The sequence below is a fragment of the Marmota marmota genome, unplaced genomic scaffold, assembly GCF_001458135.2.
Source record: "Marmota marmota marmota unplaced genomic scaffold, marMar, whole genome shotgun sequence".
In the NCBI taxonomy this organism is placed as follows: domain Eukaryota; kingdom Metazoa; phylum Chordata; class Mammalia; order Rodentia; family Sciuridae; genus Marmota; species Marmota marmota.
Window position 1 is genome coordinate 20,188,781 of NW_026000185.1, and position 27,922 is coordinate 20,216,702.

Sequence of the window (27,922 nt, forward strand, 5' to 3'; positions counted from 1 at the left end):
AGCACAGCCTAATAAAGCCTCCCGCATACCAATCTTAAGCTGCCACGTGGACCTTTCTCATAGGATGGGAAGGGATTGCGTGCCAATTCTCCATATTAGGAGTTGTTTGTCACAGGCCACAGTGGAAGCCGGCGCCATCTTCTAATGGCGGCCACGGTCTAATTAGAACGGCTCACCACAGTCTACTCATTCCTAAGGGGCACTATTGTGTGGAGCAATACACAATAGAGATTGTGGAGATTGGAGCAATACACCCCTAGTGACAATCAGATACCAGTCTCTACTGGGAATCTGGATCTCAGAAGCCTCCCAAGAACTCATGGAGCTGGGGAATCAACCCTCCAGAGGTCTCACACATTTCACTGCTCATGAATACAACCTTCCCAGGCTGAAACTCTCAAGGTAATCACACCTGTTCAGTTCCCTAACCTTCTTCAGCTGGTCACGAGTTATCAGACTCAAAGGAAAAGTGAGGTGCACTGCCTTCCTTATCTCTGACTTGAATCCCCCTGGGGACAGGTATCTCTGTGCCTGTTTGTTTCACTCATATTCTGCTAGGCACACACTAGGCCACATGGTAGGCACTTGCCAGGAGAGTACGGTTATGTTTGCTGTGATCTCCAGGGCTCCCCAGGCTGCAGCATGGCCTGAAGATGAATCCAGCGCTTGTTCTCCACTTGCCAGTTGAGAAACAGAACACTTTTCAGGCACCCAGTTCACTGTGCAGCCACTAGTCCAGCTAAGTTCAGCCTGCTTTTCGTTCTATAGGTTTTCCTGTGCCTAATCTGCCCTATTGTGTTTCTCTCTCTGTTTGTGTTACCCCTGTTCTCTCCAATGAACCCCACTGCTGCTGCTGCTGCTGCTATCAGTTGGGCTCCAATTACTCTCTCTTGTACTTCATCCAATGTACCTGAATTTCCGAGTCAGAGATTCTGACTGTCCAATATTGGATTTCAGCCAATTCCCTCTTTCGTCCATCGCACTAAAACGTCATACTCTTATTGCTTGAATTGCAATCTATAAACAACTGGAAATGCAGCCTTCATCTAAGTAGCCATATTGCATCTCCTTCAGATGCTGAATCTCCAACCAGCATTTGCCTTCAATCAAACCATGAACCATCCTCAAAACCATCCTGGAGCATAGCCAAGAGGCTCGCCACCTTAGTGCTGATATATCTCCTCATACCTGCTGAACTCAGGCCCTGCCTCCAATCCCAGGTACTTAACTGTCCTCACTTCCTCCTCCTCAAGGCTCTGTTCTAAGTCCAGCGTAGTGGTGCACACACCATAATCCCAGTGACTGTGGAGGCTGAGACAAGAGTACTGCAAGTTTGAGATCAGCCTCAGCAAAACAGGGAGACTTTCAGTAACGTAGTGAGACCCTGTCTCAAAATAAAAAATGAAAAGGGTTCAAGATGCAGCTAAGTGGTGAGAGAGAGGTGGCTTGTAAGGAGTCCAAGAAAAAGTGAAGCTGGCCAGCAGACTGGAGGGAGAAACAAAAGAGGATCTTACAGGATCAAATATTCTTCCTCTTCTCTCATGTCTCTTGGGTCTACCTCCTGCAGATCCTCTTTCCCTTCCCCGACAGAGCAGGTAGGAGCTATAGACTGTGGGGCAGAGGGCCCTACTTGGTCCCAGTGGGATTTACTTTGTCTCAGGTGTTCTCCTGGCTTCCAACAGAGCCTCTTGTTGGACACATCATGTTTTATTCCTGAGGTCATGGGTCAGGCTTGTGCCCACGCTTCCCCCCTGTAGTGGCTCCCCACGACACCACTCAGAGCTGCCAGCGGAAGTTGAGCTTGAAGCCTGCCATCTTCTCAGCATAGTGGGCATCAAAGTGCTCATTCTGAGCCACAGTGAAGACGGATTTCCAGTCCCCTGTGATGCCTGGGTTGGGGGGGAAGAGGAGGCCTGAGTACCTGCCAACATAGGTGGTCCGAAGTGGCCCAGGGTAGGCTCTGGGTTCCACCCTCCCTTCTGCAGCCGCCCACCCTGGACTGCACACACCTTTCCTCATGAAGGGAGAAACACTGTGGTCCATCATCTCAGTTGGTATGGTGGTGTAGTTAGCCATGGGATTCTTCTTCATCTCCTTGAAGGATGTGTGCTGGACGATGTGATCCACTGTCTCCTCTGACAGGGAGCGCCCCAGAAACTCCAGGATCTTTTTAATCTCCCTTTTGGGGTTCTGAAGCAAGACATAAGCTCTTCAGAGGGGGCTTGTATTGCTTCCTGAGCAAACACAGGGGAAGTCCCCTCTCTGGTGTCACATGGGGGGAGCTGGCCCCTTCCATTTCAAAAATTCCCAGCCCTAGCTGCTTCACCCTGGGCCTCTTTCCCTGGACCAAAACTACTAGCTCTCTGCCTTAGGGTCCTGGAGTGAGCCCTGCTTAGTGCCTTAGGAGAAAGGAGGGTCAGTCTTCCTTTAGAACTGTGGCCCCAGGTGTGGCGCAGCCTTGTGCAGGGGGACATGAAAACAAACAGCTGACTCATGACCACATGTGTAGCTGACTCAGGTGTTAGGAGATAAGGACTGTGCTGGGCCCTGAGATGAGCTCTCTCTGCAGTCCTGGATAGGAAGGCAGTGTGGGGAGTCCTGGGCTGGGTGGGCCTGCCAATGGGGAGGGTCCTGAGGGCCTTGTCAGGTCCCTTGAGGTTCCTGTCCCCCAGGTAGGACATGGATGGAGTGGTATCAGGGGGATCTCACCTCCTTCAGGTCTTCATAGAAGAGGTAGAGCACAGGGTGGGTGCGGCTCAGCTCCCCCCACTCCTGCACGTGCTGGTACCACGACCCATAGGACACTGGGGAAGGGGACCAGCAGGATTTGGTAAGAGTTTTAGGTGGCCGTCCTCAGCTCCAGCCCTCTCCTTCCTCCAGGTTGGGGCCCACCTTGTCCATCCATGAACTTCTCCAGGAAGTTGTCCCAGGTGCCAGGGTCAGGGTACAGCTTGGCCATTTTGTAGAAGTTGTAATAGGAGACAGCCACGTCCTTTGCATTGCGGGCAATATAGATCACCTGCAGGGACAGACGACACCCTCTGCCAGCAACACCACCCCACGCACACACCCCAGTACTGCCTGCCCTCCTGGTGCCTGGCCCCCTTCACAGCACCACTTTGGGGGGTTCCCCTCTCGGCTTGACAAGGGAACACGTTGAGGCCTTGAGGCTGACTTGCTGGAGACCTCAGGGATGGCTACAGCAGCTGGGATCTGAACTCAGCTTTGGTGGGAGACTCCTGGCTGGTCCCTGAAGTCGTACTTCATCCTAATCTGACCCCTGGGATTCCACCACACACACAGATGGAGAACAAGGCAGGCAGAGGACCCTTTAGCCCCTCTGTGAGCCTCTGAGCACCAGGCTCCCCTGCCCTCGGGTCTGCACTGAAGAATCTTGCTCTCCTCCTCGTCTTGGGCCTGCCACAGTGAGGACAGGTGGCCTTCCCACTTGTGCAGAGACAAAGCTTGAAGAGACTTTTCCTGCAGAACAGGACCAGAGCTGGAATGGCCTAGTGGCCTCCAATGCCACTCACCTTGACCTTCTGATCCAACAGACTCTGGGGAAGCAGGCCCAGGGGCAAGTGTGTCTTGAGGAGCCGAGGGGCGGGTGTATCTTTCAAAGTTTCCAGACCTAAGGTGCAGGCAGCAGAAGGATGGTGAGCTGGAGCCAGAGCGACCTTCTTTAAGATCTTTTGCCCCTGGATCCCACCACACACCTGATGGGACCCCTGGACATTTAAACTCAAGGAAGGGTACGCGTATGTAAATGGGTGCCCGGTGACACTTCTCTAGGTCACCACCCTGATAGATCATCTCCAGTATCTCGCTCAACCAAGTGGTGCCTAGAAGAGAGAGAAGCAGAAATGAACAGGATGGAGGGCTGGGCCCTGGTGACCAAGGTGGGGACTGAAGTCCCAGCGGGGGAGCAGGGTGACCCTCCTCACTTACCAGACTTGGGGTAAGTGCTGATGAGCAGGTCATCAGGCCAGGCCTGGAAGCTCTGAAGTGGCCCCATCACCTCTGCAAAGTACTTGATGAGCGGGACCCCCTTCACCTTGACCAGTGGAGGACGGGAGGTGTCCTGGACCAACTCCATGCTGCTGAGTCAGGGGCCAGCGCCTGCTCTGCTTCTCTGAATACCATAAAAAACAGCATTCACTGGATTGTTGCTTTGAGATAAGGACCCTGAGGCTGCAGGAGGTCCAGTTATTTGCCCAGCTTCTCTAAACTACTAAGTGGAGAGCTAGGATTGGAAGGAAGGTTTAACTCCAGTGCCGTTGTTTACAGCTCAGGCTGTACCTTCTGATTGCTTGCAGAACTTTCCATGACCCCAGTGCCCTGCCACAGCAATATCAGGGGTTAGAGTCCAGATACACAGATTTGGAAGCTCTCCCAGTGATTCTAGTGATTTCTTCAGCAGTTGAGAAATTCCTGCAGGCTCTGCCTGTTCCTTTTTGTTTGTTTTTCATTTGTTTTGTATTGTCTGTGGTGCTGAGGGTGGAACCCAGGGTCTCTTGCATGCTAGTCAAGTCCTCTACCACTGGCCGTGTACTAGCTGCCCTGCCCATCCTAACTCTTAACATGCAGCTCATTGTTCTTCCTCCCCTGCTGAGACACAGCCCTAGTGGGCTCATCTCTGATGTTCCCCTCTTGAGTCCCTGGGCCCTTCACATCTGGAAACACTTCAGGCCAGCCAAGCTCCCCACCCAAGCTCCATCTTGGCTCCAGGACCAATGGGACTGATTGAGCAGTTGAATTTGGTTGAGGGCCTAGTCAGTTGAATGAGCATATGAATGAGCAAAACTGATCACTCAGAAAAAGAGGGGAAGGGGACTGGGGCCAGGCTGGAGTTGTCTATTGAGATGGGTGGTCCATGGGAAAAGAACTGGGAGGTAGAATTCAAGTCAAGGGATCAAATAGGTGTCCGATCAAGTGAAAGGAGCATCTGGAAGATATTGGAGCTGGGCAGGGACCCAGGCTTGTGTCCTCCTGGGCACGCAGGGGATTGGTGGAGGTGTGGAGTGGGTACTGCAGAGCTGTTTTCTGTGGGTCCACAGTGGGACGGGTGAGGAGCCAGTCCTGGGAATGGCTATCCTCTGGAAGGAAGGTGGGGTTTGGGAATGGGTACATCAGGGTTACCATCCTTATCATTCAGCTGGATCCAGGCATACACCTGTCTTAAAATCCAACATGTGGGTTTAACCTACAGGAAACAACAGAACTAGAATGAAGAGAAAGAGCCCAGGGGTCAGATGGTCTCTCAGCTACTGCATGGCTACTCCAGGGCTCCCCAAACTTTGTCCCTGCAGGGAAGGTTAACAGATGGCTTTTTCTAACAGATCACGTCAAGGTGGGGGAAATGGGGTGCAAGGCCACTCACCTTCCTGATGGCTCCAGTTTGGTCTCAAGGCACCCAGGGCTCAGGGCAGAGCAGCCTTAGGCATTTCTGGAACTGCAGGCTCTGAGAGCAGGGCAGGTCCAGAGTGCCGAGTGGGCAGGGTGAAGGGATGGGGGCAGAGCAGAGCAAGGAAGGCTTTTTACCACACTTTTTCTTTTTCCAGGAAAACTGTTTTTGAGGCAACAGGACAGGATCGAAAAAGGATGTTGGAACCTAATAGTTCTGGGAGGGGGCCCTGCCTCATGGATCTTGAGTGTCCTCAGGGGCACCACTCATGGCTGCTGAATGGCCCCACAGGTGCTTCTTTCCCTGGACTTTCAGGGCCTCCAGAGACAGACACGAAGAGGCTGGGGCACAAGAGCCACAGGGCTCCATGTAAGGGACCTCCCCAGCTCCGCCTCAGCTTTTTCTCTTATTGTTTTCATTAAAATCCAGTCTCGCTGGGCACTGGAGGTCAAGGGGCTCTGAGTCATGGGTGTCAGTCTCCTGAGCCTTCCCAGATAAGTGTGTCCTCAGAGGTAAGCTGGGGAAAGGGATTCAGAAGGGTCTGTAGGCAGGGGGGATGCTGGACACATGGTTGGGCCAGTGGCCCCTCCTCACACCTCTGTTCCCCAAACCCAGGTGTCCCAGCAAACAACAGAAGGTTCCATCACTCAAAACTTTTTTTTTGTACTTGATATTGAAGAACCCAGTGGCTTTAACCACTGAGCAACATCCCCAATTAAAAATTTTTTTTTAAATAGTGAAGAAAGGGTCTTGCTAAATTGCTTACGGCCTTGCTAAGTTCCTGATGCTTTGAACTTGAGATCCTCCAGCCTCAGTCTCCTGACCTTCTGCGATTATAGCATGTACCACCACATCTGTCTCCGAACTCCTAATTGTACTCAATGAAAGCTGTCCAGTTTCTGGTAGAGGGGAGAGGGGACAGAAAAGTAGGGGCAGGGTTGGGATTGTGGAGGATCAGGTATGCAGTGATCCCATGGAGGTTGGTCAAATGCAGCCTAGAAGATGGAGGCAGCTAGGGAGGCCAGGGCCAGAATCACCTCTCACCTCTTCTCATTCCCAGCCATCCTGTTCCTCCTCAGTGCCCATCTGGCACAGCCAGATCAGGACTCCCCAAAGCAATGACTTCTCACAATAACCAAAGGTGAAGCTGGTAGGAGATGATACAGAGTCAGGCTTCTTAAGCCCCCTGTAGCCCTGGCCCTGAAGGCCAGTGACTCAGCTGCCCCAGCCTGGGCTGGACTACTGGGCCCCTCTCCCCAGAGCTAGGCCAGGCTGGAAAGAGGACAGCACTCACCTAGGACATTGGCCCTCAGGGGCAGAAGCTGCCCTGGCTCCTCCTGAAGGGACTCCTCTGCCAGGCAGATCACATGGGCCCTAGAGGAAATCCTTGATGAGGGCAACAGAAGGACACTGTTCATCCCATCAGAGGTGGCAGGCAGGGAAAGGAAGACAGGAGCAACTCACGTGTACTGAGAAGTAGAAGCCAGATCTCCATCTGTTAATTTGTTAAGTACTGATGGACCATATTCTTGTGCTATTCTGCTTTTTTTTTTTTTTTGGTAGTGGGTATTGATCCCAGGGCCACTTTACCACTGAGTTACATCCTCAGCCCTTCTTATTTTTTGATTTTTGTACAGGGTTTCACTAATTTGCTGAGGTGGGCCTCCAACTTGTGATCCTCCTGTTTTAGGCTCCCAAGTCACAGGGATTATAGGCGAGTGCCACCGTGCCTGGCTATACTCTGTTGTGAGAGAGTGAACAAGAACTGTCTTCCTGGAATTTATTGTGAAGAGTGGGGAAGCTGATCACAAGATTAATATATATATATAAATTATAAGAAACAAAATACATTAAGGGCAATAGTGGGCCAGTCTCAGAGGGGTGGACCTTTTATCCCATAGACAGGAGGCCAAGTCAGGATGACCACAGGTTCTTGGTCAGCCTGGCTAATTTGTTGAGACTCTGTGTCAAAATAACAGCAAGAAAAAAATGTTGGGGTTATAGCTCGGTGATAAAGTGCCCCACCTTCTACCCCCAATATCACAATAAGCACATAAATTGGGGAAACAGGGTATCCACAAGGAAGAGCTATAGTTTTGGATGGAGCCAGGGCTCCACAGGAGGGTGGCACATGGTCAACTCTGAAGGTCTAGGAAAGAGCCTTTCACACAAGAGAAAGGGCAAAGGAACTGTTAATAGTGGTGGGTCCAAGGACCCGCAAGCACTTCCCTTCCCAGGTTAGAAGTGGGGGCAGAGCTGCTGGGTTGCTCACAACTAAAATACTCAGGGCTCATTCCAGGGGAGCTGGGCTAATTGGACTGCGTGAAATAACCACACAAGAGACACACATACCTTTTTCTTTGGGGGTACTGTGATGGCTCCTCTGACCTTAAGGGTCCACAGAAAGAGAGGGAGAGCGAGCCTGCACATGCTGAACCCTCTTATTGAGGAGAAGCTTTTCAAATGAGGCAAGGAGTCAGGTTTCAAGGGGGCTGAGTCTAGCTTCATGATGTCTGCTGTCAGCAGGTTGACTGACATCTACGAAGGCCACACCCAAGGGCACAGAAAGAGAAGGGGACACACAAAGGGTGTTTCCATGGAACTTTCTATCCTAAACAGAGTAAGGGGTAATATTACAAAGGAATAGGTGAGCATAGCTCCACCCATGGGGCTGTGGGAAGGCACACCTATGCGTAAAGACACAGTCACTCGACCCTAAAGATCTACTGTCTGAGTTACCTAGGCAACCAGATCACAGAGTGATCGAGGATGATGCCACACCAATCAGAAGGGGAGACAGATGCAGTCACCTGCTAGTCGGCCTCCCACACAGAGCAGCTCAAGGGTGTGAGCTGCCTGGTCTCTCAACAAACACCTTGAACCCAGGTTATGGGAACCTCAGATACCACCCTAACTGGGGTGGATCTCACCTGAATCAGGTATCACAGGCATAGGCCCAGCTTGGTCATGGTCTCCAAGGGATCCCACCTAGCAATTCTGGATGCTGGGCTGTGGCAGAAGCAATGTGCAGAGATCCCTACACACCTGGCTGCAGTTCTAGGCACAGGTGTGACTCCAATAGACACAGGAGGTTTGAGGTGTGTGAGTATGTCTGGGAACACTGTGAACAGGAAGAGCATGAGGGTGGCCGAGGCAGGGGACAATTCCTGGGCCCATCAGTCAGGCAGTGGATCATTGACTTTTTTACCTGAAGGGCAGCCAAAGCAGACCAGAAGGCTTCTCTGAGGAAGACCATATCCCCCGGAGGAGAGGGTCAAAACTGTGCATTTCCACCCCACCATGGCACAACTAAAAGAGAATCCCTAACCATCATTGGCCTCCAGCCCCATCTAGAGCCTCCTCACAAGGGCTTCAAGCCCAGGCTCCAGGCTTCACCCCTTGCATGCTTGTACTCTTACCTTTGCCATCAATCTCCCAGTCTGAGCCTGAGGCCTCTCAAAGCCTGCTTCCCAGGAGGAAGACCTGCACAGCCCAAAAATGCCTTTTCCAGTTGGTCTTCCAGCCCCTCTCCCCTTTCTTGTCACCAGTGGGGTTGACGGTGAGCTCCATGTAGCTGCAGACCCCATGACCAGGGTTTAGGCAGTAGAGCAGGTAGATGCCTAAGACCCGCCCGGCCCTTGCTTCACCTCCCGGAGGCACATAGGAACTTTGTGTGTCAGGGGTGCTGGAAACAATGAAGTGCCACAAGAAATCAACGTGCTCGAAAGTGGGTGAGGTAGGCATTCACTCTGATGAAAAAAAATCCTTCAGAACCTGACCAGCAAGTGCGCGGGGCGGACTTTATATACCTGATGCAGCGCTGCCCTTTGCCCTGATTGGAGAACTCTGGGGTACAATCTATAGGATTGGCTAATTTTAAAATCAGGGCGGGCAAAAAGAAAGTGCCATAATTAAACCGGCTACAATTGAACCCAGTTAAGGCTGAATACCATAGTTTGCAAATGAACCACCTGACTTTCTATGTCTCACAGGGGCTGAAGCTGGGGGTTCGTTTCTGTGACCTAGGACCCCTGGAAGGGCTGGGTGGCCAGGATTGCAAGATGCTTGTTTCAGAAAATCTCCTGGGAGTCATTGTGAGGCACCTTGAAGGCCCCAGCAGTGCGGGTTCTTGCAATCTCCACCGGTTGCTGGAGGTGGGAGCTAAATCCCCACCCTGGAACTCAGGTAGGCTTCCAGCGCCAACCAAAGAGCGTGTGCTTGGGCAGGTTGCTCATCGCGCAGTCAATGATTGGCTAACACTTGGTACCACAGAACCCTTAACTGTTGCAACAGCTTGATCCCGCACCAGGTCTCCTGAGGGCTTGAATGCTGCCTTACTGAGGACAGAAGTAAATGTCCTAGTGGAAGTGGCTCCAGGAAGGATTGAATGCAGGCCTCCAGATTCCAGACTCTTGTTTTTAAGGAAACTTGGTGAGGGGTGGTTATGGGGAGATATGTAGGAATGACACCAGTCCAGTAATCTCAGGATGGTTTCTAGTGGCCTGGTTAACACCCCCCCCCCCCCCGCATCGTCAGGCAGACTTGGTCTTCATTATCTGATCAACACATAGTGCTGAGAAGTCTTTTAAATTATAGGGGTCTCAAAATATGACATCTCCCTTCATCAATTTATTGAGTGTTTAGTTAACAGGGCACAGGTAGATTTACAGGTTTCCCAGGAATTTGGGAGTAACAGGCCTGGAAGACAGTCTTAGAGAGTGACAGGCTGGACAATTCTGAATTCTATCCTATTTTTTCTTTCATTTATGTCTGTTTTCTACCTTTTTATTATTTCTCCTATACTGCATTATCTCACCCACCTGCAGACTTTTAATTTTTTTTTTCAGTTGTTGATGGACATTCATTTATTTACTTACATGCAGTGCTAGAATTGAATCCAGTGCCTCACACATGTTAGGCAAGTGCTCTACCACTGAGCCCCAGCCCCAGCCCCGCAGACTTTTATCCCTTTATCTTAAGGGGCAATTAGGGATGAGACATGTCTTCTATTCTGATTCTGGCTGACAAGGAACAATGACACTACCTGGACAGAGATGGAAGGTTTTGTCATGATTGATCTTAGGGAGACATAGGAAGATCAGGATTTGTTGGTTGTGGAATCATCATTCTTTGATAGCCTGGGCACATGAGATACTAGCCCACCACAACAACAGATCAAACAACAAAGAAGTACTGCTATGCCAAGTAGGAGGGCTAAGAAAAGGGGAGGTTTTTCTGGCCAAGATGTTCCAGAAAATCTGGAGGTTAGAAAGTCATTGAAACTTTGGGAAGAATCAGACAACTCATTACTTTAAGAGTCAAGGTCTTGTAGCAGACACATTTCCAGACTTATCAGGGGTAACACAACATTCCACTGTAATGTTGGCATCTGTTCCTTCTGGTGCTGCAGGTGATACATCCAAGGCCATTTGATCTTGTAAGATGAGCTTTCTCATCATTTTCATCTTATTGCTTAATAGTGAAATGTTCTGAGGTATGTCACTGAGGGATTTTTGTGTATACTTGTTAAAGGACTTGATATGCTGTATCACATCTTCAAGCCTGGTTTGGGGAATAGAGATAAGCCAGAGGATCACCCCAGTGAAAGATTGCTTGTTCCCACCAATGCTGTAGGTTTTGGGAGTTGGCTGGAGAATCTATAGTGTTAATTTGCATGCCTATACCCAAGGATATCCTCATGCTTGTTATCCAGCTTGGAGATAACCATGGCCAAAGATCATGTAGCCATTGGGTGCCATTTGTCACTGGCCATCTCATTCTGTCCTCCACTTCCAATTAGTGGCAAGCCTGTAAGTATCTTTCAATATAGTCCTATAATGACAGTTTTCTGTAGGAATCCATCCCATTTTACTTGTGGAATTACTCCAGGGATGAAGATTGCTTTCTTTGTTCCCAAGAGGGAGCTGCCTGTTGGCTGAGTTGTCCTGCAGTGGGTGTTAGGCAAATATGTTCATCCCACATTTGAAAATATCCTTCCATATATCTTTAATTATCTTTTATTTTGATGTGTTTGAAGCTTGAGATAGACAATGCCCAGCACAATGCCCACAGTGCATTAATCTCAGAGAAATCTTTCCCAGAGCCTTTTTGATGTAAGGTCTCATTTTTAGAACACTGAAAAACATCAGATCTTGTTGTAAGCTGATATAAAGGTGAGTCCTTTTTTCAAGTTTTGAGTAATACATAGTCACTGCATTGTACTTTTGTCATACAGGTTGAATCATCAGGAGTCAGAGGAACCCTGTTGCCATATTCTAATAAAACTTTTTGTACTTTGGCCCAAATACTTAAATATTTTTTTTAAAAAAATCCCCCTATGTGCCGCAGTCTTGCTGGGCACAATTCAGGAGCCACTTGTCAAAAGAAACGAACTTTATTTTTAGAACCACACACGCCAAACAAAACGCTCCTCAGGAAAAACCTTCAGAGTCCAACTGCCACCACCGGCTTCCCACAAGCCTCTCTCACAACCACAAGCCTCTCCACCTCCCACAATCCTCCTGCTCTTGAGGCCGATTGGCTAGGTCGCATGGGTGGAGCCAAAAAGTCCCCCAATGAGCAGCTCCGTGGTCTGAAAGGGCAGGGAAACAGCCCAATGAGCATCACCACAGAGGAGCCAATCAGCTAGATGTTGCTGGGGCCACTGTGAGCCAATCATCAGCTGGCAGTCTGAAAGGGCGGGGAAACAGCTCAATGAGCATCTCCAATGAGCATCACCACAGAGGAGCCAATCAGCTAGATGTTGTTGGGGCCGCTGTGAGCCAATCATCAGCCGGCAGCTGGAAGTTTGCTGGCAGCTGGAAGTTTGCTGGGGCCCCTTCAGCTGTGGCTCTCAACACCTATGTTTTAGTTGTAGATGGACACAATATTTTTATTTATTTATTTTTATGTGATGCTGAGGATCAAACTCAGTGCCTCACACATGTGAGGCAAGCGCTCTACCACTGAGCTACAGCCCCAGCCCCTAATAAAAGAATTAATCATTTCTTGTGTTTTACAGTCAGTGACAGGATCTGAAGTCAGGAAAAGTCTTTCCTAAAGGATTTCATTAACACTTAGTTGGAGAGAAGTTTTAGGAACAATTCTGATTCTCAACAGAGCAATAAGTAGTAAACATGACCAGGACTGGGAAGTTTCTCCATGTCATGTCATGGTGGTTTTGATAACGTAAGCTAGCCCTTTTGACTTTTCCTGATGATTGAGCATGCCAAGAATTATGAAGATAGGTAAGTGATGTCCAGAGCTCTTGAGATCTTCTGTGTCATCTTTGAGACATGGGACCTAGAAAGTCTAAATCTAGGAATATTTTTTTTCATTACTTTAATGGCTTCTTGGGACTTTCCAGTTCAGGTAGGATATGCTTCAATCCACCCAGAAAATGTGTCAGTCAAAACTAGAAGGTATTTATATCCTTAACATCTGGGTAAAGTCCAGTTGCCAATCTTCCCCAAGGGATATTCCTCACTTTTCTACTGGGTTAAATAGTAAAGGTGGTGGCTTGGTGTCCCCAGCCTGCCTGCTGGAATATTATGAAGGCAGAGGGAGTGAGCTCTCATGACCTCTTGAATGGTAGTCTTCAGGCCTTTCCCTCCAAAGGCATGAGCAACCAAAATGGTCAGTGCCTTTCTCCCCAGGTGGGATCATGGATCCCTTTAATGCTTCCCCATTGATCAGCTGAGGGTAATAATACTTCATGATCTCTTTCCCTGGTCCACCATCCATTTTCTGCTAATTTATGTTACCATTGATTTTCCCATTCCTTTTCAGATTCTGTGCAGGAGGTCTTCAACTTCAGTTTGGGTTAGAAGAATTAGAGCCAGTTCTGAAATACTTTGAAGTGCTGCTCCTCTAGCATTTCCATCTGCTAAGGCATTTCCCTGGACAATAGGGGAATTGCCATTTTTGTTGTCCTTGGCAGTGCATTATTGCCACATGGGCAGGTAAACAAAACTGCTTCCAAAAAAGAGAATTTAGGGTCCATGTTTTATTGGGGAATTTTTTTTGTTAAGAGTACCCCTTTTTCTATATATATATTGAGCATGAAGAACTAAGAAAGCATCTTTGGAATCTGTGTATATTTAGTAACTCATTATTTTTTTCCTAATTGCAAAGCTGGAATGAGGACAGTTATTTCAACCTTATGAGCTGAAGTGTTTAGAGGAAGCATTTTTGCTTCCATTACCTCCTTGGGGCCAGCTACTGAACAACCTGCCTTTCGAGTTCCCTCATTCATCTAGCCTCTTCCATCTGTGCACTGTTTCATATCAGGGTGAGTTAAAGGCTGAGCTCTAAGGTCAGACATGCTTGAGTAGATCTGCTCTATAGTTTCCACACAACAGGAAAGCAAATCTCCCCCTTCTGTTAGAGTGGGAAGTCAAATTTTCAGATTTAGAGTTTGGTAGACCTCAGGAGTAATCCCTGGAGTTTCTAAACTCTTAGGGCTTGATATTTATTTAGTCATCCTCCAGTTATCTGTTGATGTCCTTTAATTTCAAGAACACTCTGAACCTGGTGATGGGTTTGGAACTCTAGCTAGTGTCCTAAGGTTAACTCAGTAGCTTCTACTGAGTGCAGTAGCAGCTACAGCTTGCAGGCACCGCAATTATATTAGTCAGGGTTCTCTAGAGGAACAGAACAAATAGGAGATATAATTATTTAAAAAGGTATTTATTAGATTAGCTTACATGATAGTCCACAATGGCCATCTGCAGACCAGAGAGCTGGAGGAACCAGTAGCTGTACAGTCCAAGAGGCTGAAGCCTCAGAACAAAAGGAATTAATGATGCTTCCCCAGTCCAAGGCTGAAGACTTCTGGAACCTCCCCAAGAATCACTGGCAGAGTCTGTTTTGGAAGAGTAAGGAGTGAGAGTCCTCAGACAATCACAGCAGCAGTCATGAATCCATTCAAGAATGGATTCATGACTGCTGCCTCCTTGTCCTTCAGAACCTCCAACCTGGTGCTGCCCATGCTTAGGGAGGGTCTTCAATTCGCTATCCCACATGCCAATCATTCCTAGATTCATCTTCATGACACACAGAGAAACTTATTAATTTTAAGCATCTGTTAATCCAACCAAGTTGACAATTCAAATTTATTACATAGGCCATCCACGTAACACTGAATCCAACTGTTTAGAAAAGAAAGTCACAGGTCATGAGCTGTTCCCCAGTGTCTGAATGAGCATTCCCAGTGCCACACCCTGCCTTCTTGCTATATATAGGGTAAATGACTTATCCAAGTCAAGAATTCCCAGGGCTGTGGCAGACAGCAGAAAGTCCTGGAATTTTTAAAAGGCTTTTGGCTATTTTCCCATCCAGCCTAGGTGTGCATAATCAGGCCTTTGCATGGTTTCATAGATTGGCTTAGCTATTAGTCCAAAGCTGGGAATCCAAATTCTGCAAACCCCACCCATCCCTAGGAAGACTCTAAGTTGCCTTTTGGTCTGTGGTGGTCCTATTTTTTAAAATGGTTTCTTTTCTCAAAGGTGTGAGGGTTCCTTCCCCTGGAGTTAGGATGTGGCCCAAATAGTTAATCTTTGTTGGGAGATCTAAGCTTTTTGTGGAGACACTCCATATTCTGCAGTTCCCAGGAAGTTATTAATTTTGATGATATTGTTATCTAGGTTTTTTTTGGTGGGACTGCAGATATGGAGATCATGCTGGAGTAGAGCCCCTTTTCCAAGAATCAAACACCTTAATTTTTTTTGCTAGAGCATTTCCAAATAAGTGAGGGGTGTCCCGGGAACCCCGAGGCAGCACTGTCCTGAGTATATTAGGCAACTTCCATGGTATCAGGGTCAGTCATTCAAAAGCAAACAGGTGTTGTGAATCAGGATATAATGGCATGCAGCAGAAAGCATCTTTAACATCAAGAACAATGAACCATGCAGATTCACTTGGTATCTGAGTCAAAATAATATATGGATTAGGAACTGTACAATGTAGTGGGATTATAATGTCATTAATTGCCCAGAAATATTGGACACATCTGTGTTCCCCATTTGGTCTTTGTACTGGAAGGATGGGGTATTACATAGGGATGATAATGGACTAAAAGACCACATTTTGGGAATTTAGTAATGAGAGGCTGAAATCCTCAGTGGGCCTCTGATATGATAGGTTATTTCTGTTTATGGAGATAAACTTTTGGGTTCGTTAAGGAAGTAGAAACAGGCTGAGCTTTAATTGCTTTCCCTGAAGTTTTAGTTCCCCACATTTGAGGATCTACTTGGGATAAAATATCCTTAGGTATATTTCTATCATTTCTTGGCCTCATTATTGTACCTAGGAAGGGGGAAAATGTCTTGGTGCTAAATGAAGAGTTGCACCCAGAGAAGCTAGAGAATCTCTTTACAGTAAAAACTCACTCCCCAATCTACAAGGTAAAGGTATTGTCAATTGTTTGGCCCTGGGAGTGCCATCAACACCAGGTATTGTGCAGGTTTTATTAGAAAGTGGTCCAGGTCAGTGAGTTGCAAAGATTGTTTTTCATATTTGCTTGCTCATCTTGCCAGACCCCTGATGGGCTTCTGTGGGAGGCTTTAGTATGTCTATCCAATCTATCAATCAAAATCATTATCAAATCAGTTGAATCCTGTGAGACTTGGCAAGTATGTGCAAATCAAGCATACCTGACTTTCCGTCTCTTCTTTCAATGTAATTTTTATTTGAAATAAGGTAACCAAGGGATAGTTCTCAGATCATCAAAAAAAGTTGTCCAGGAGGTTTGAGCAGAGCAGAGAATGGAACCCCCACATCCAGAAGGAAGTTGGTATCTTTACTTACCATTTGCCGACTTCTTGAGGCTCTTCTGACTACACTTGATCAAAAGGAGCTTTGCCAGGCCTTGGGTATCCTCAGTCCTTCTGGGCAGCCCTAATGGAAGAAGATATGCCCTCTCTGTGTGTGAACTATGCTCATAGTAGCCATATGAGGGGAAAGGCCTGGTATTGCACACTGATTGAGCTGCGCAATGCAAATGTGCCTTCTCTTTAGCTCTGCCTGGGATCCCACACAGCACCTGAGAAGGGTTTTCATCCTTATGTTATCTCCCTGATTGTTTCATATTTAAATGATTTATATACACATTTTCTCATTTACCCAATTACATAGATGATGATATAGGTTCATTTACTAAGGTTGTGGCTTTGATTTTGATAATTACAACAAGAATTTTGGTTGGGGACAACATCCTCCCCTCCAGGCTATTCATGGTCTTGAGCATGGACTTATCACCATATGCTTTTGCTGCTGCCCATGAACAGGCCTTTTCCTCAGGGATGCAGCAAATGGAAAAGGGTCCTTGAATGTCAGCCCATATGAAATCCAACCTGATAGTCTCTCAGGGTCCTCTGAGCATCTACCCAGTTTTTGTTGACATTGTGTTAAGTCAGTTGCAGGGAGCAGCAATGTGGATCAAAGGTGTATGATTGCCTCGTGGTTGTGGTGAACTTGCACTGGGATCTTTCTGTGCAAAAGTACAATTCAACATTGCCCAGTTGCTATGGCAATGCCTGCCCATGGTCACTCTGTTCAAAAACTCAGAGTTATCACCATTAACCTTGAAACTCAGACACAAATCAGCTTTTTAATGATAAAACCTGTACAATAAACATGCCAAGCTAGGTCTGGGTAATTGAATTATCCTCTGGATGTAATGTCCCACTTGGTCTCAGCTTTCTATGTGTGTCTGTTTATCTTTTTAAATCCCCCATCACCCCTTGCCAGTTTCTGAATTATTAGCCATTCAGGTCACAGCAGTTGGCATCCCAACAAGGACCGGACACAGGAGATCTTTGAAGATTAGGTAAGGGGATGCCTCTGGAGGATGCTGTCATTTAAATAAAGGTGAGGAATGCACTATAGCTGGGTGTAAAACATGAGACATAGAGGATCCAGGGAAAGGGATCTATGTTGTTTTGTTTATGACTATGCTTAAATCAAAGAAGGCACAGTTGTCACAGTTTTTAAAATTTTCTTACTAAAACTTATCCCTGGTTTTCTAAAGAGGGAGTAGGAAATGTAGAGAAATGAGAGAGACTTTGTAAAACAGCTCTGTGCTAGGTGTGCAGCTGGGGACACAGACAAGATACCTGTGCTTACTTTTACTTTATGGCATTCTGTGTGAGATTATCCCAACCCATCTCCTAAAAGTGTGAGATGGTCGGCTTCTGACATGATTCCTGGATTTAAAAACACCATTAAAGATTATAAACACTTAAAAAGTTAAGTGTTGCAGACAGCACCTTTCCCTCCTCCACCGGAGCCCTTGCCTCCTGAGAGTAAAGAGGAATTGGAGGAAGAGGGGACTGACCAGGACAATATTAGAATTATAATACCCAAGTCAGTAATGTTGTCACTGCTGCAACAGGGTCTTCCAAGAAAAAATAAACTGTACCACCACGTCTTATGAAAGTAATTTTACAAAGGAAAAATAGTTAAAAAAGCCTTCCTTTCTTCTTACTTTGTTAGATCTCTATTTCTCCTTGGCTAACATTTAACATGTAAATTACAGAGGCTACTAGATTTACAAGGCTTATGGAAAACTGGTTAAGACAAAATAAAAAGTGTTCCTTTTAAATCCACTTCTGGCTTGGCTGGCTATCTTATCTACTTTCACACTCTACCAGTCTGGTTTCTTAACAAGTTTCTCCCTAAATGCAATAGCACAGAAAGAGAAAAATGGAATGAACTGACTCTAATCTAAGCTAAAAGTGTACTCTGATTTGATAAAGATGTTCTACATACTCTTTTACTAAAGAACATGGCCATGGGGGCTGGGAATGTGGCTCAAGTGGTAGCGCACTCGCCTGGCATGCGTGCAGCCCGGGTTCGATCCTCAGCACGACATACAAACAAAGATGTTGTGTCTGCCGAAAACTAAAAAAAAAAAAAAAAAATTAAAATTCTCTCTCTCTCTCTTTCTCTCTCTCTCTGAAAAAAAGAACATGGCCATGTAAACTTTTTTTTAGTACTCCAGTTTTAAAAAATTCTGTCTTTTTGAGATCATGGTTTTATGATGAATTCACATTAGATCGTACACACCTAAATTAATGTATTTTTCTGATCAGTCTTATTTTATCTAACCACTGAGTTTTTACACACTGTCTTTATTCAGAGGCTAATTCTTCTAGGGTCAGCTCTTGAATACATTGAAAAAAATTTCTTTTTACTAAATACATAGATGTGATGACATCAAGGACAAATGGCCTGCTATCTGAACATTTGCTCTCAGTGTCTGTCATGACTGTCAGATTTTACACCTGGCACTTCCAACTGTACAGGCCTGCTCTATATTTAAGTCATAATGAAAAAGTCTGATGGGCTCTATTTCAATGTCTAACAGGTTAAATCTAATAGAGGCTTTAATAAACACCCGTAACATTGCTCCCTACCTGTGGAGTTCCAGTTACATAATTTTGTTTCCTTTCTGTTTTGTATATGTGTCACACCTGTGTATTGTGTTGTTGTGTCTACATATGTGCCTGTGTATATCATGTACATGGTATCAAAATTGGCACAGAGATAAATGAGCACTCATAAATTAAAATTTAAATAAGAAATGGATCCAAATAATTTTATTTTATGTGACTTAAAAAAACATTCAGTTTAGGAGCTGGGCTTATAGCTCAGTGGTAGAGTGCTTGCCTCACACATGCGAAGTACTGGGTTTGATCCTCAGCACCATATAAAAATAAATAAGTAAAATAAATAAAGATATTGTGTCCATCTTTAAAAAAATCTTTAAAAAAAGTTCAGTTTAAATTGGGTAAACACATAAAAATAAAGGTGTCTTTTAAGTGAGTAACTCTTGATTTTTTAGGTGGTCAAACAAAGTGTTGGTTTCTACAAAATGTCTAAGATATAATATCCTTTATTTCTAGGAGTTTTCTTCACCAGGAAGGAGATAGTCTAAATTTGTTTATATCTTGGCTTTTATAGTTAAAAATAATAAATTAGACTTAACATAAATGAGATTAATTCTCATAAATATCTTTATTAATGGAGACATCTGATTAATTTACAAAGTTAAAGTCCCCAAACATCAACTGCTAAATATAAAATCAAATACTCTTCACTTTTTAAATTACATAAAAAAAAATATCTAACCATTGGAGGTATTTTCATAAATTGGTATGTGTAAAAGGTTTGAGATTGCTTTGTTTCTATGTCTTCACTAGTAAAGAAGTTACTTGGAGTTGAAATTTTATCAGGTATAATTTTATATACAAAGAGTGTGAGAGGTTTCAGTTTGGTTTCAATTAAAGTACTATAAAACAAAAGTATTTTATCTTATTATAGTGGAAGTGATATGTCTAAATTCAAAAATTTCATATAGATTGTCTTAAAATGTAATTTTTTTTTGTGGTTCTGGGGATTAAACCCAGGGCCTTGTGCATGTGAGGCAAGCACTTTACCAACTGAGCTATATCCCCAGCCCCTTAAAATGAAATTTTAAAAGGATGTGAAGATTATAGGTATGAAAATATATTTTAATATACAAAGTAATAGTAAACAAAAAGTCTAGATTGAAATGTCATTTATGTGATCAAGTAAAACGTTGTAAAATGTTTAACTTACATAAGGTTTGTGGAGGGTCAATTTCAAAAAGTGTGTGTGCAGCTAATTTGGTTATATATAATTAACACAATCACAAACACAGTTATTTAAGGCTTTTTCCTGTTTTAAAAAGAAAATTCCCAATCAATGAGGCTAAGGGCTTTGAACAGGGTTTCTGGTGTGGAGCATGCTTACAGAAACAGATAAGAAGAAGTGCTTCTTTTCACAGCCATCTGTTACATTTCAAAAGAAAATAGTCAGACTCCTAGGATGGTTTTTTATAATCCAAAAGGGTTCCTAAAAAAAGACTGAGAGAGGAAAGGAAAACTGACCCTTTCCCTAGACAAGTCAAATATTAATATACTGATATAAACCAAAATTTAACCCACTATATATTAACTTAATAAGGATTTCATAAAACATTAATATACTCTTATCCAACAAGATAATTTCTTATGTCTGTTAAGTTTTATTATTTAGAGAAACTAGTCTTAGAGGAATTGACATTTGTAAAATTCTAATTAAACAACAACTGGTTATTTTAGATTACACTATATCACTAAGTCAAAATTTTTCTTTAAAAGCTAATCATGGTTAATATAAGAACATCAGTGTAATTGTGGTGCTCTTACTGCCTTCTTTGTGTTCTAAAAGCTTTCCTATACAAGTCTTTAAGATATAAGGTTTAGGGGAACATTTTACCAAAATGGTGTTCTCCAAACTAAAGTTCTCTGGTCTCTTACAGACTTACATAAAAAATAACAAATTTTATTAGAAATTTATGTATGTCATCTAGTATTTTGTAATTAAATAAAAATCATAAGTTATACAATTTGTGTTACTCTTTACCCAAGGATGGGAACTTAAATACATTTTAAAAAGACTATAAGGAGAGCCTGGTTTACTTAATGGTTGACAATATGGGATATAAAACATTTTGCCATTTTCCCACAAAAGGGGGTTAAAAGCTCTTTCAATTTGTTTGATTCAAGTTTCAGATGTAATGTTAGATTATATTAAATGATTCATATAGACTCAAGAAATGATATGTAAAAACATCATAAATTAATATTTGAGAAAGAGACTAAGATTAGTTTAAAAAATGAAACACCTTACCTAAGATTTGTCACGAGGCCACCTCGCCTGAATTAAGACTCTGCCTCTTACCTTATTCCATGGTAAGATTCCTGCTCAAGCTAAGTTCAAAGGATAAATTTTTGTTATGAGGATTATTGCAATCTTGAAATAAACAGGAAATATGATATATAGCTAAATTAAACTTTGGGATTTAAAAAATTATGTTTGTCAGCTCATAGCTATTGTGCAAAATAAATATATTTTTATTATTGTGAATCTCATTTTGATTTTCCTTATAAACTATATAGTTGTGGTCTGTTAGTGCCTTATGTAGGGCAACTTCTAATATCACAACCTGAGTTAATTTGAGTTAATAGGCCATCACCTATAAGACAGAAAAGAAAAGATGTAAGTCTGATTTCCAGTACTTATACTGACCCATTTAATAATTTTGTTGTTCAACTTATTATTATTATTATTATTTAAATATTTATTTTTTGGTTTTAGGTGGACACAATATCTTTATTTTACATTTATGTGGTGCTGAGCATTGAACCCAGGGCCTTGCACGTTCTAGGCAAGCACTCTACCATTGAGCCACAACCTCAGCCCCCACTACTACTACTACTACTATTACTACTACTACTTCTTCTTCTTCTTCTTCTTCTTCTTCTTATTATTATTATTATTATTATTGGTACTGGGGATTGAACTCAGGGGCACTCAACCACTGAGCCACACCCCAGCCCTATTTTGTATTTTATTTTATTTAGAGACAGAGTTTCACTGAGTTGCTTAGCTTCTCACCATTGCTGAGGCTGGCTTTTAAACTTGCAATCCTCCTGCCTCAGCCTCCTGAGCCACTGGGATTACAGGTGTCCACCACCGCACCCAGCTTCGATTTATTATTAAAGGCAGGAGTTGAGTGATACTATTAGTGGGGGCTGGCCCTTCTCTCTTTGTGGTACCATTTTCAGTTCAACAACAACATTGATTTTAGAATCCTCACATGCTTGACAGGTGACATTTGCTAAGTTTCCTGGTTAAGTAGAAGATACACATCAAATCATTTCCTAGTACTTAGCTGCTTTTGACTGCTGGGCCACCCTCTATAAATTAAAACTGATCATGCTCCAGCCTATACCAGTTCTTATTTTGGATGGTTTTGTGATCAATATCCTATTGTCCACCAAACTGGCATCCCTTAAAATCCTCAAGGCCAGGCTATTGTAAGACAGGCTCACTTTTCCCTTAAGTTAAAGTTACAAAAAAGTTGAGATAGAACCACCCCCGCCCCCGCACCAAATTGTTTGAATCGTGCTCATTTTGTTTTGAAATTTTAAAATTGTGATGCCGAAGGTCTCAAGGCTGTTGAGCACCATATGACTCCCACTGCATAGGCCCATCAGGCTTAGTCTGGTGCAGAGACTTACAAGGAGGACAATGGAATGGGCCAAATATGGTAATAATATGGGGTAGAGGCCATGCCTGTGTCTTTCCAGAAGGTGCAGTTCATCCTATCTGGGTCCCTGAGTGTGCTGTTCACCATCATCATGGAGAATCTTGAACCACAGTTCAAACAACTAAAGAACCTGAATATCAGGCTGAGCAGATGGTCAACCAGCAGGGAGATACTAGATCTCCAACCACCATGTTTGTGACTCTGCTGGCTTTATTGACCTGTCAGGTAAGTAGGGTTCATCAGGAATCCTAGTGGACTTATTTCCTAGATCCACCTTTAGTGCACCCAGCTGCATCCTGCAGCCCATAATGAAAATTCCACCATATTTGAAGACACCTCCTATGCAGATGGCTGCTTCCCCCCTCTAAGTTTGGCCCAGAAGTACCTGGTGGCTTCTAAAGCTTGTTTGCTCCCTGAGCAAACATAAGTGAAGTCCCCTCTCTGGTGTCACAAGGGAGCTGGCCACTTCCACTTGGAAATATCTTAGCCTGAGATTTTCACTCTGGGACCTTTTCTAGACCCACTCTGTTTTTGATCATGGAGTGAATCCCCCTTGGTGCCTTAGGAGAGAGGAAGGGAGAGTTTTCCTTCAGAACTGTGGACCCAGGCTTGGCACAGCCTTGGGCATGTGTAACTAACCCAAATGCTAAGAGATAAGGATTGTGCTGGGTCCTGACCTGGGTTGGCTCTGATGTTCCAGGCCAGGAAGGCAGTGTGGGCAACCCTGGGCTGGGTGGGCCTGCCAAAGGGGATTGTCCTGAGGGCCTTGTCAGGTCCCCTGAGGTTTCTGCCGCCTGGGTGGGACACAGATGGAAGCAGTAGCAGGCAGTCTCACCTCCTTCAGTCTTCATAGAAGAGGTAGAGCACAGGGTGGGTGTGGCTCAGCTCCCGCCACTCCTGAATGTGTTAGTACCATGACCCATAGGACACTGGGGAAGGGGACCATCCGGGTTTGGTATGAGTTTTAGGTGGCTGTCCTCAGCTCCAGCCCTCTCCTTCCTCCAGGTTGGGGCCCACCTTGTCCATCCATGAACTTCTCCAGGAAGCTCTCCCAGGTGCCAGGGTCAGGGTACACCTTGGCCATTTTGTAGAAGTTGTAATAGGAGACAGCCACGTCCTTTGCATTGTGGGCAACATAGATCACCTGCAGGGACAGACGACACCCACTGCCAGCTACACCACCCCACGCACACACTCCAGGACTGCCTGCCTCCTGCCTGCCTGGCCCCCTCACAGCACCCCTGAGGGGGGTCCCCTCTCAGCTTGACAAGGGAACACGTTAAGGCCTTGAGGCTGACTTGCTGGAGACCTCAGGGATGGCTACAGCAGCTGGGATCTGAACTCAGCTTTGATGGGAGACTCCTGGCTGGTCCCTGGAGCCATACTTCATCCTATCTGACCCCTGGGATTCCACCACACACCCAGATGGAGAACAAGGCAGGCAGGGGACCCTCCAGCCCCTCTGTGAGCCTCTGAGCACCAGGCTCCCCTGCCCTCAGGTCTGCACTGAAGAGTCTTGCTCTCCTCCTCATCTTGGCCCTGCCACACTGAGGGCAGGTGGCCTTCTGACTTGTGCAGAGACACAGCTTGAAGAGGCTTTCCCTGCAGAATAGGACTAAAGCTGGAATGGCCTAGTAGCCTCCACTGCCACTCACCTTGACCTTCTGATCCAATAGACTCTGGGAAAGCAGGGCCAGCCCAGGTGTATCTTGAGAATTTGAGGGGCGGGTGTATCTTTCAAAGTTTCCAGACCTAACGTGCAGGCAGGAAAAGGTGTGGTGTGCTGGAGCCAAATCCTTCTAATACCACATTCTACAGCAACCTACCACTCTCACCTGACGGAACCCCTGGGCATTTGAACTCAAGGAAGTGCACTCATAGATAGATTGGGGCCCAGTGACACTTCTCTGGGTCATCATCCTGGTAGATCATGTCTACTATCTCACTTATTCATGTGGTACCTGTGAGGGAAGGAAACAGAGGTGATTAGGGTGGAGGTCTGGTCCTGTTGATCAAGGTCAGGGTTGCAGCCCCAGCGGGGGAGCAGAGTGATTCTCCTCACTTACCAGACTTGGGGTAGATGCTGATGAGCACATCATAGGGCCAGGCCTGGAAGCTCTGAAGTGGCCCCACCATCTCTGCAAAGTACTTGATGAGTGGGATGAGGGTCAGAGTGCACCTTGACCTTCTGATCCATTGGCCAGTAGAGGGGGGAGATGTCCTGAATCAGTTCCATGCTCCTGAGCCAGGGGCCAGCACCTGCTCTGCTTCTCTGAATCCCTTCACAAAACAGCATTTGTTGGATACTTGCTATGAAATAGGGACATTGAGGCTTCAGGAGGTCCAGTGATTTTCTCAAGCTCACTAAGCTAGTAAATGGCAGCTGGACTGGAAAATGGTCTAACTCCAGTGCACTGGTTCACAGGTCATGCTGCATCTTCTGATTACTTGCAGAACTTTCTAGGACCCCAGTGCCTGGCTGCAGCCCAAGCAATATAAGCAATTTCTGGAGCTGCAGTCCAGAAATAATTTCAGAAAATTTCCAGGAAATCCTAGGAAGCATTTCAGCTTATGAGAAATTCCTCCAGGATCTGCCCTTTGTTTTCCTTTGTTTTGGAAGGTTTGTGGTGCTGAGAATGTAGCCCAGCATATCGTGCCTACTAGCTAACAGCTCTACCACAGAGCTCTGTCGTTGCCCAGCCTGCTCAGGCTAATTGCTCATTGGCCAGCTTGCGGCTCTTACTACGTTCTGCTCACATCACAGCGTACATTCAGTGGGCTCCTCCTTGAGCTCCTTGGTCCTTTCCATCCAGAAACACACTAGGCCAGCTTTAGCAGGGATTCAATTTATGCAGCCAAGCTCCATCTAGGCTCCTGGACAAATATGATCAATTGAAATGAGGGGAAGAGTCCAGGGGTTGGATGTGTTCTCAGCTGTAATCTGGCTCCCGAAGTGCTTCCTACACGCATGCCTTCAGGAGAAGGCAGTAGACAGCTTTTTCTAATGGACCATGTAAAAGAGGGAGAGCAGAGGGGAACGATGGGGTATGGGTCAGCTCACCTTCCCTCTGGCTGAAGGGCAGTCTCTGAAGACCAAGGGATCAGTCCAGAGCAGCCTCAGGCATTCCAGGATCTGTAGGTTCTGAAAATCAGGGTAAGTCCAGAGTGCTGAGTGGGCAGGGCCAAGGGACTGGGGTGGAGCAGAGCAAGGAGGGCTGTTTTGAGGCAGCATGAGATGGGAAAGACAAGGATGCCAGAGCCTACTAGCCCTGGAGGGAGCCCCTGCTTCATGGCTCCTGTGGGACCTCAAGGAGCATGGCTCACGGCTGGAGGAGCACAGCCCACAGGTGCTTTTGATTCCTGGGCTGAGGAGGCTGGACAGGAAGAGTCAAAGGGCCTCACAGAGGGAGAGCTCCCCACTCCTTTGCCTTTTCTATTGGGATTAAAATCAATTTGTAGCTGGGCACCGGAGTTGGGAGTCTTCTGAGTCTCCTAAGAATAGTGAGTCCTCAGTGTCAGCTGGACAAAAACAGGCAAAGAGGCCTTTGGGCTGGGCAGAGGCTGGCCACATAGTAGGTCCACTGGCCCACCTCCTATTTCTGTTTCAATTCACTGAGAATGAATACTACTTGCAAATACCAGAATTTACCCTTAACACACACTTTTGATTGCGCTCAAATAAAAACTGTCCAAAGTGTGGTGGAGGGGAGTGGGTGAAGAAAAGTTGCAGAAAAGGGTCGGGGAGGCTGAGGATCAGGTGTCCAGCATGTCTGTCCAGTGTTCCTGTGGAGATAAGAACTTGGTCAAAGGCAGCCCAGGAGATGGAGGTGGATGAGCAAGTGGGGGCCAGAATCACCTCTCACTTCTTCTTGTTCCAAGCCATCTTCCTCCTCAGTGCCCAGCTGGCACAGCCAACTCACTCCCCAAAGTAGTGAGTTCCACCTGCCAAGGGTGCTCTTGGTAGGAGATATCATCTGTATCCAAAGTCAGGCTTCTCAAGCCCCCTGTAGCCCTGGCCCTGGGTGCCAAGGACTTAGCTACCCCAGAATGGACTGGACCACTGGGTATCCTCTCTCCAGAGCTAGGCTGGGCTGGAAAGAGGACAGCACACACCTAGGACATTGGCCCTGTAGGAGCAGAAGCTGCTCTGGCTCTTCCTGAAGGAATTCCTCTGCCAGGCAGATCACACGAGTCTTTAGGGACAGTCAGGATGTGGCAGCACAGGGGACTTTCTTCATCCTGTCACTGGTGGCAATAGGCAATGGATGTCAGGAAAAAAGTCATTTACATTTAGTGAGAGCTCAGGCCTCCCTGTTAATTTATTCTGCATTGATTGAACCTCTGCCCTGAGGTGGACTCTATTCTAAAAGAGTGAACAAGACCTGGAGTTGAGTGTGAAGAGTGGAGAGACTGATGACAAGACAAGAAATATATAGTCAGTGAGACAACGTAGAGAATGAAGGGCTAAAGTAGGCCGGGCACCGTAGCACATGCATGTAATCCCAGTAATCCGGGAGACCAAGGTAAGATAATTGTATGTTCTCAGCCATTCTGGCTAACATAGGGGACTGTCAATCAAAATTAATAACAAAGGGCAGGGACTGTAGCTCAGTGGCACAGTGCTTGCCTAGCACCTGTTGGGCATTGGGTTATATCCTCAGCACCACATAAAAATAAACAAAATAAAGCCATGCTGTCCACCTACAACTATAAATTTTTTTTAAAAAAATTAAAACCCAAACAGGCTGGGGATGTATGGTTCAGTCCCTGTGCCTCAAAAATAAATGAATAGGCCTCTCTATATGCCGCAGTCTGGCTGGGCACAAAATCACGAGCCACTCAAGCAGGAACAAACTTTATTTTTGAAATTGCCGCCAATGCCCTGTACACTCCGGGGAAAATTGCCTACCGACCCACGCAGCGTTCTCCCGGACCCCAACAGGAAGTCCCTCCTCCGGAATTCCCTCCTACCGCACTTCCCCAACCAATGGGAACTCTCTAGGAGTCCCGTAGCAGGCGGAGGTGGACAGCAGGAGTCCAATATCCATAAGAATGCAGATCTTAACATAATCATATCATCTCAATGGCTTGCTGGCGTCACCTTTCAACCAAAAATGCCATGCATCATATTACTTGGCTGTGGCTCTTAGCATCTATAGTTCTTCACGAGGAAGAACTATACAGAGGCAGTGAGGACTCTTGGAGCACATGACATATGGTCAAGTCTGAAGGTCAATGTAAGAGATTTCTGCAAAATGGGAAAGGGAAATGGCCACAAGCAAGTTGTTCTCACCCAGGTCCAATATGGGTGATGGAATTTGGGTTTCCTCTGCATGAAGCTGGCTGGCTGGGAAATAAATCTAAGAAAAGAAGGAGGTGAAAATCACACTACACAGAAA

The 27,922-nt window shown here is 45.8% G+C and overlaps 1 protein-coding gene and 1 pseudogene across 2 annotated transcripts; both read right to left on the reverse strand.

The window, feature by feature from the left end:
* Positions 1-1,691: 1,691 nt before the first annotated feature.
* On the reverse strand, positions 1,692-6,558 carry LOC107146906 (sulfotransferase 1A1-like). 2 transcript variants are annotated; one of them, XM_048789742.1, is made up of 8 exons: positions 6,449-6,558; positions 3,949-4,132; positions 3,717-3,842; positions 3,534-3,631; positions 2,893-3,019; positions 2,710-2,804; positions 2,010-2,190; positions 1,692-1,889 (listed from the first exon to the last, which is right to left on the reverse strand). In XM_048789742.1, exons 2-8 carry the CDS (start codon positions 4,094-4,096, stop codon positions 1,777-1,779), a joined length of 888 nt encoding a protein of 295 aa, XP_048645699.1. In that variant the 5' UTR covers positions 4,097-4,132; positions 6,449-6,558; the 3' UTR covers positions 1,692-1,776. The 2 variants fall into 2 exon arrangements, with proteins under 2 accessions (XP_048645699.1, XP_015346723.1); XM_015491237.2 differs by lacking the exon at positions 6,449-6,558 and having other exon boundaries at positions 3,949-4,309.
* Positions 6,559-23,085: 16,527 nt separating this feature from the next.
* Positions 23,086-24,759, reverse strand: LOC107146561 (annotated as a pseudogene).
* Between the last annotated feature and the right edge of the window lie 3,163 nt (positions 24,760-27,922).

Coding starts and splice junctions, on each gene's coding strand:
- LOC107146906 (XM_048789742.1), bottom strand. CDS start 4,096: ATGGAGTTGGTCCAGGACACCTCCCGTCCTCCACTGGTCAAGGTGAAG. Junction 3,020..3,533: donor TGTTGGATCAGAAGGTCAAG/GTGAGTGGCATT, acceptor CTGTCCCTGCAG/GTGATCTATATTGCCCGCAA. Junction 2,191..2,709: donor TCTATGAAGACCTGAAGGAG/GTGAGATCCCCC, acceptor GTCTTGCTTCAG/AACCCCAAAAGGGAGATTAA.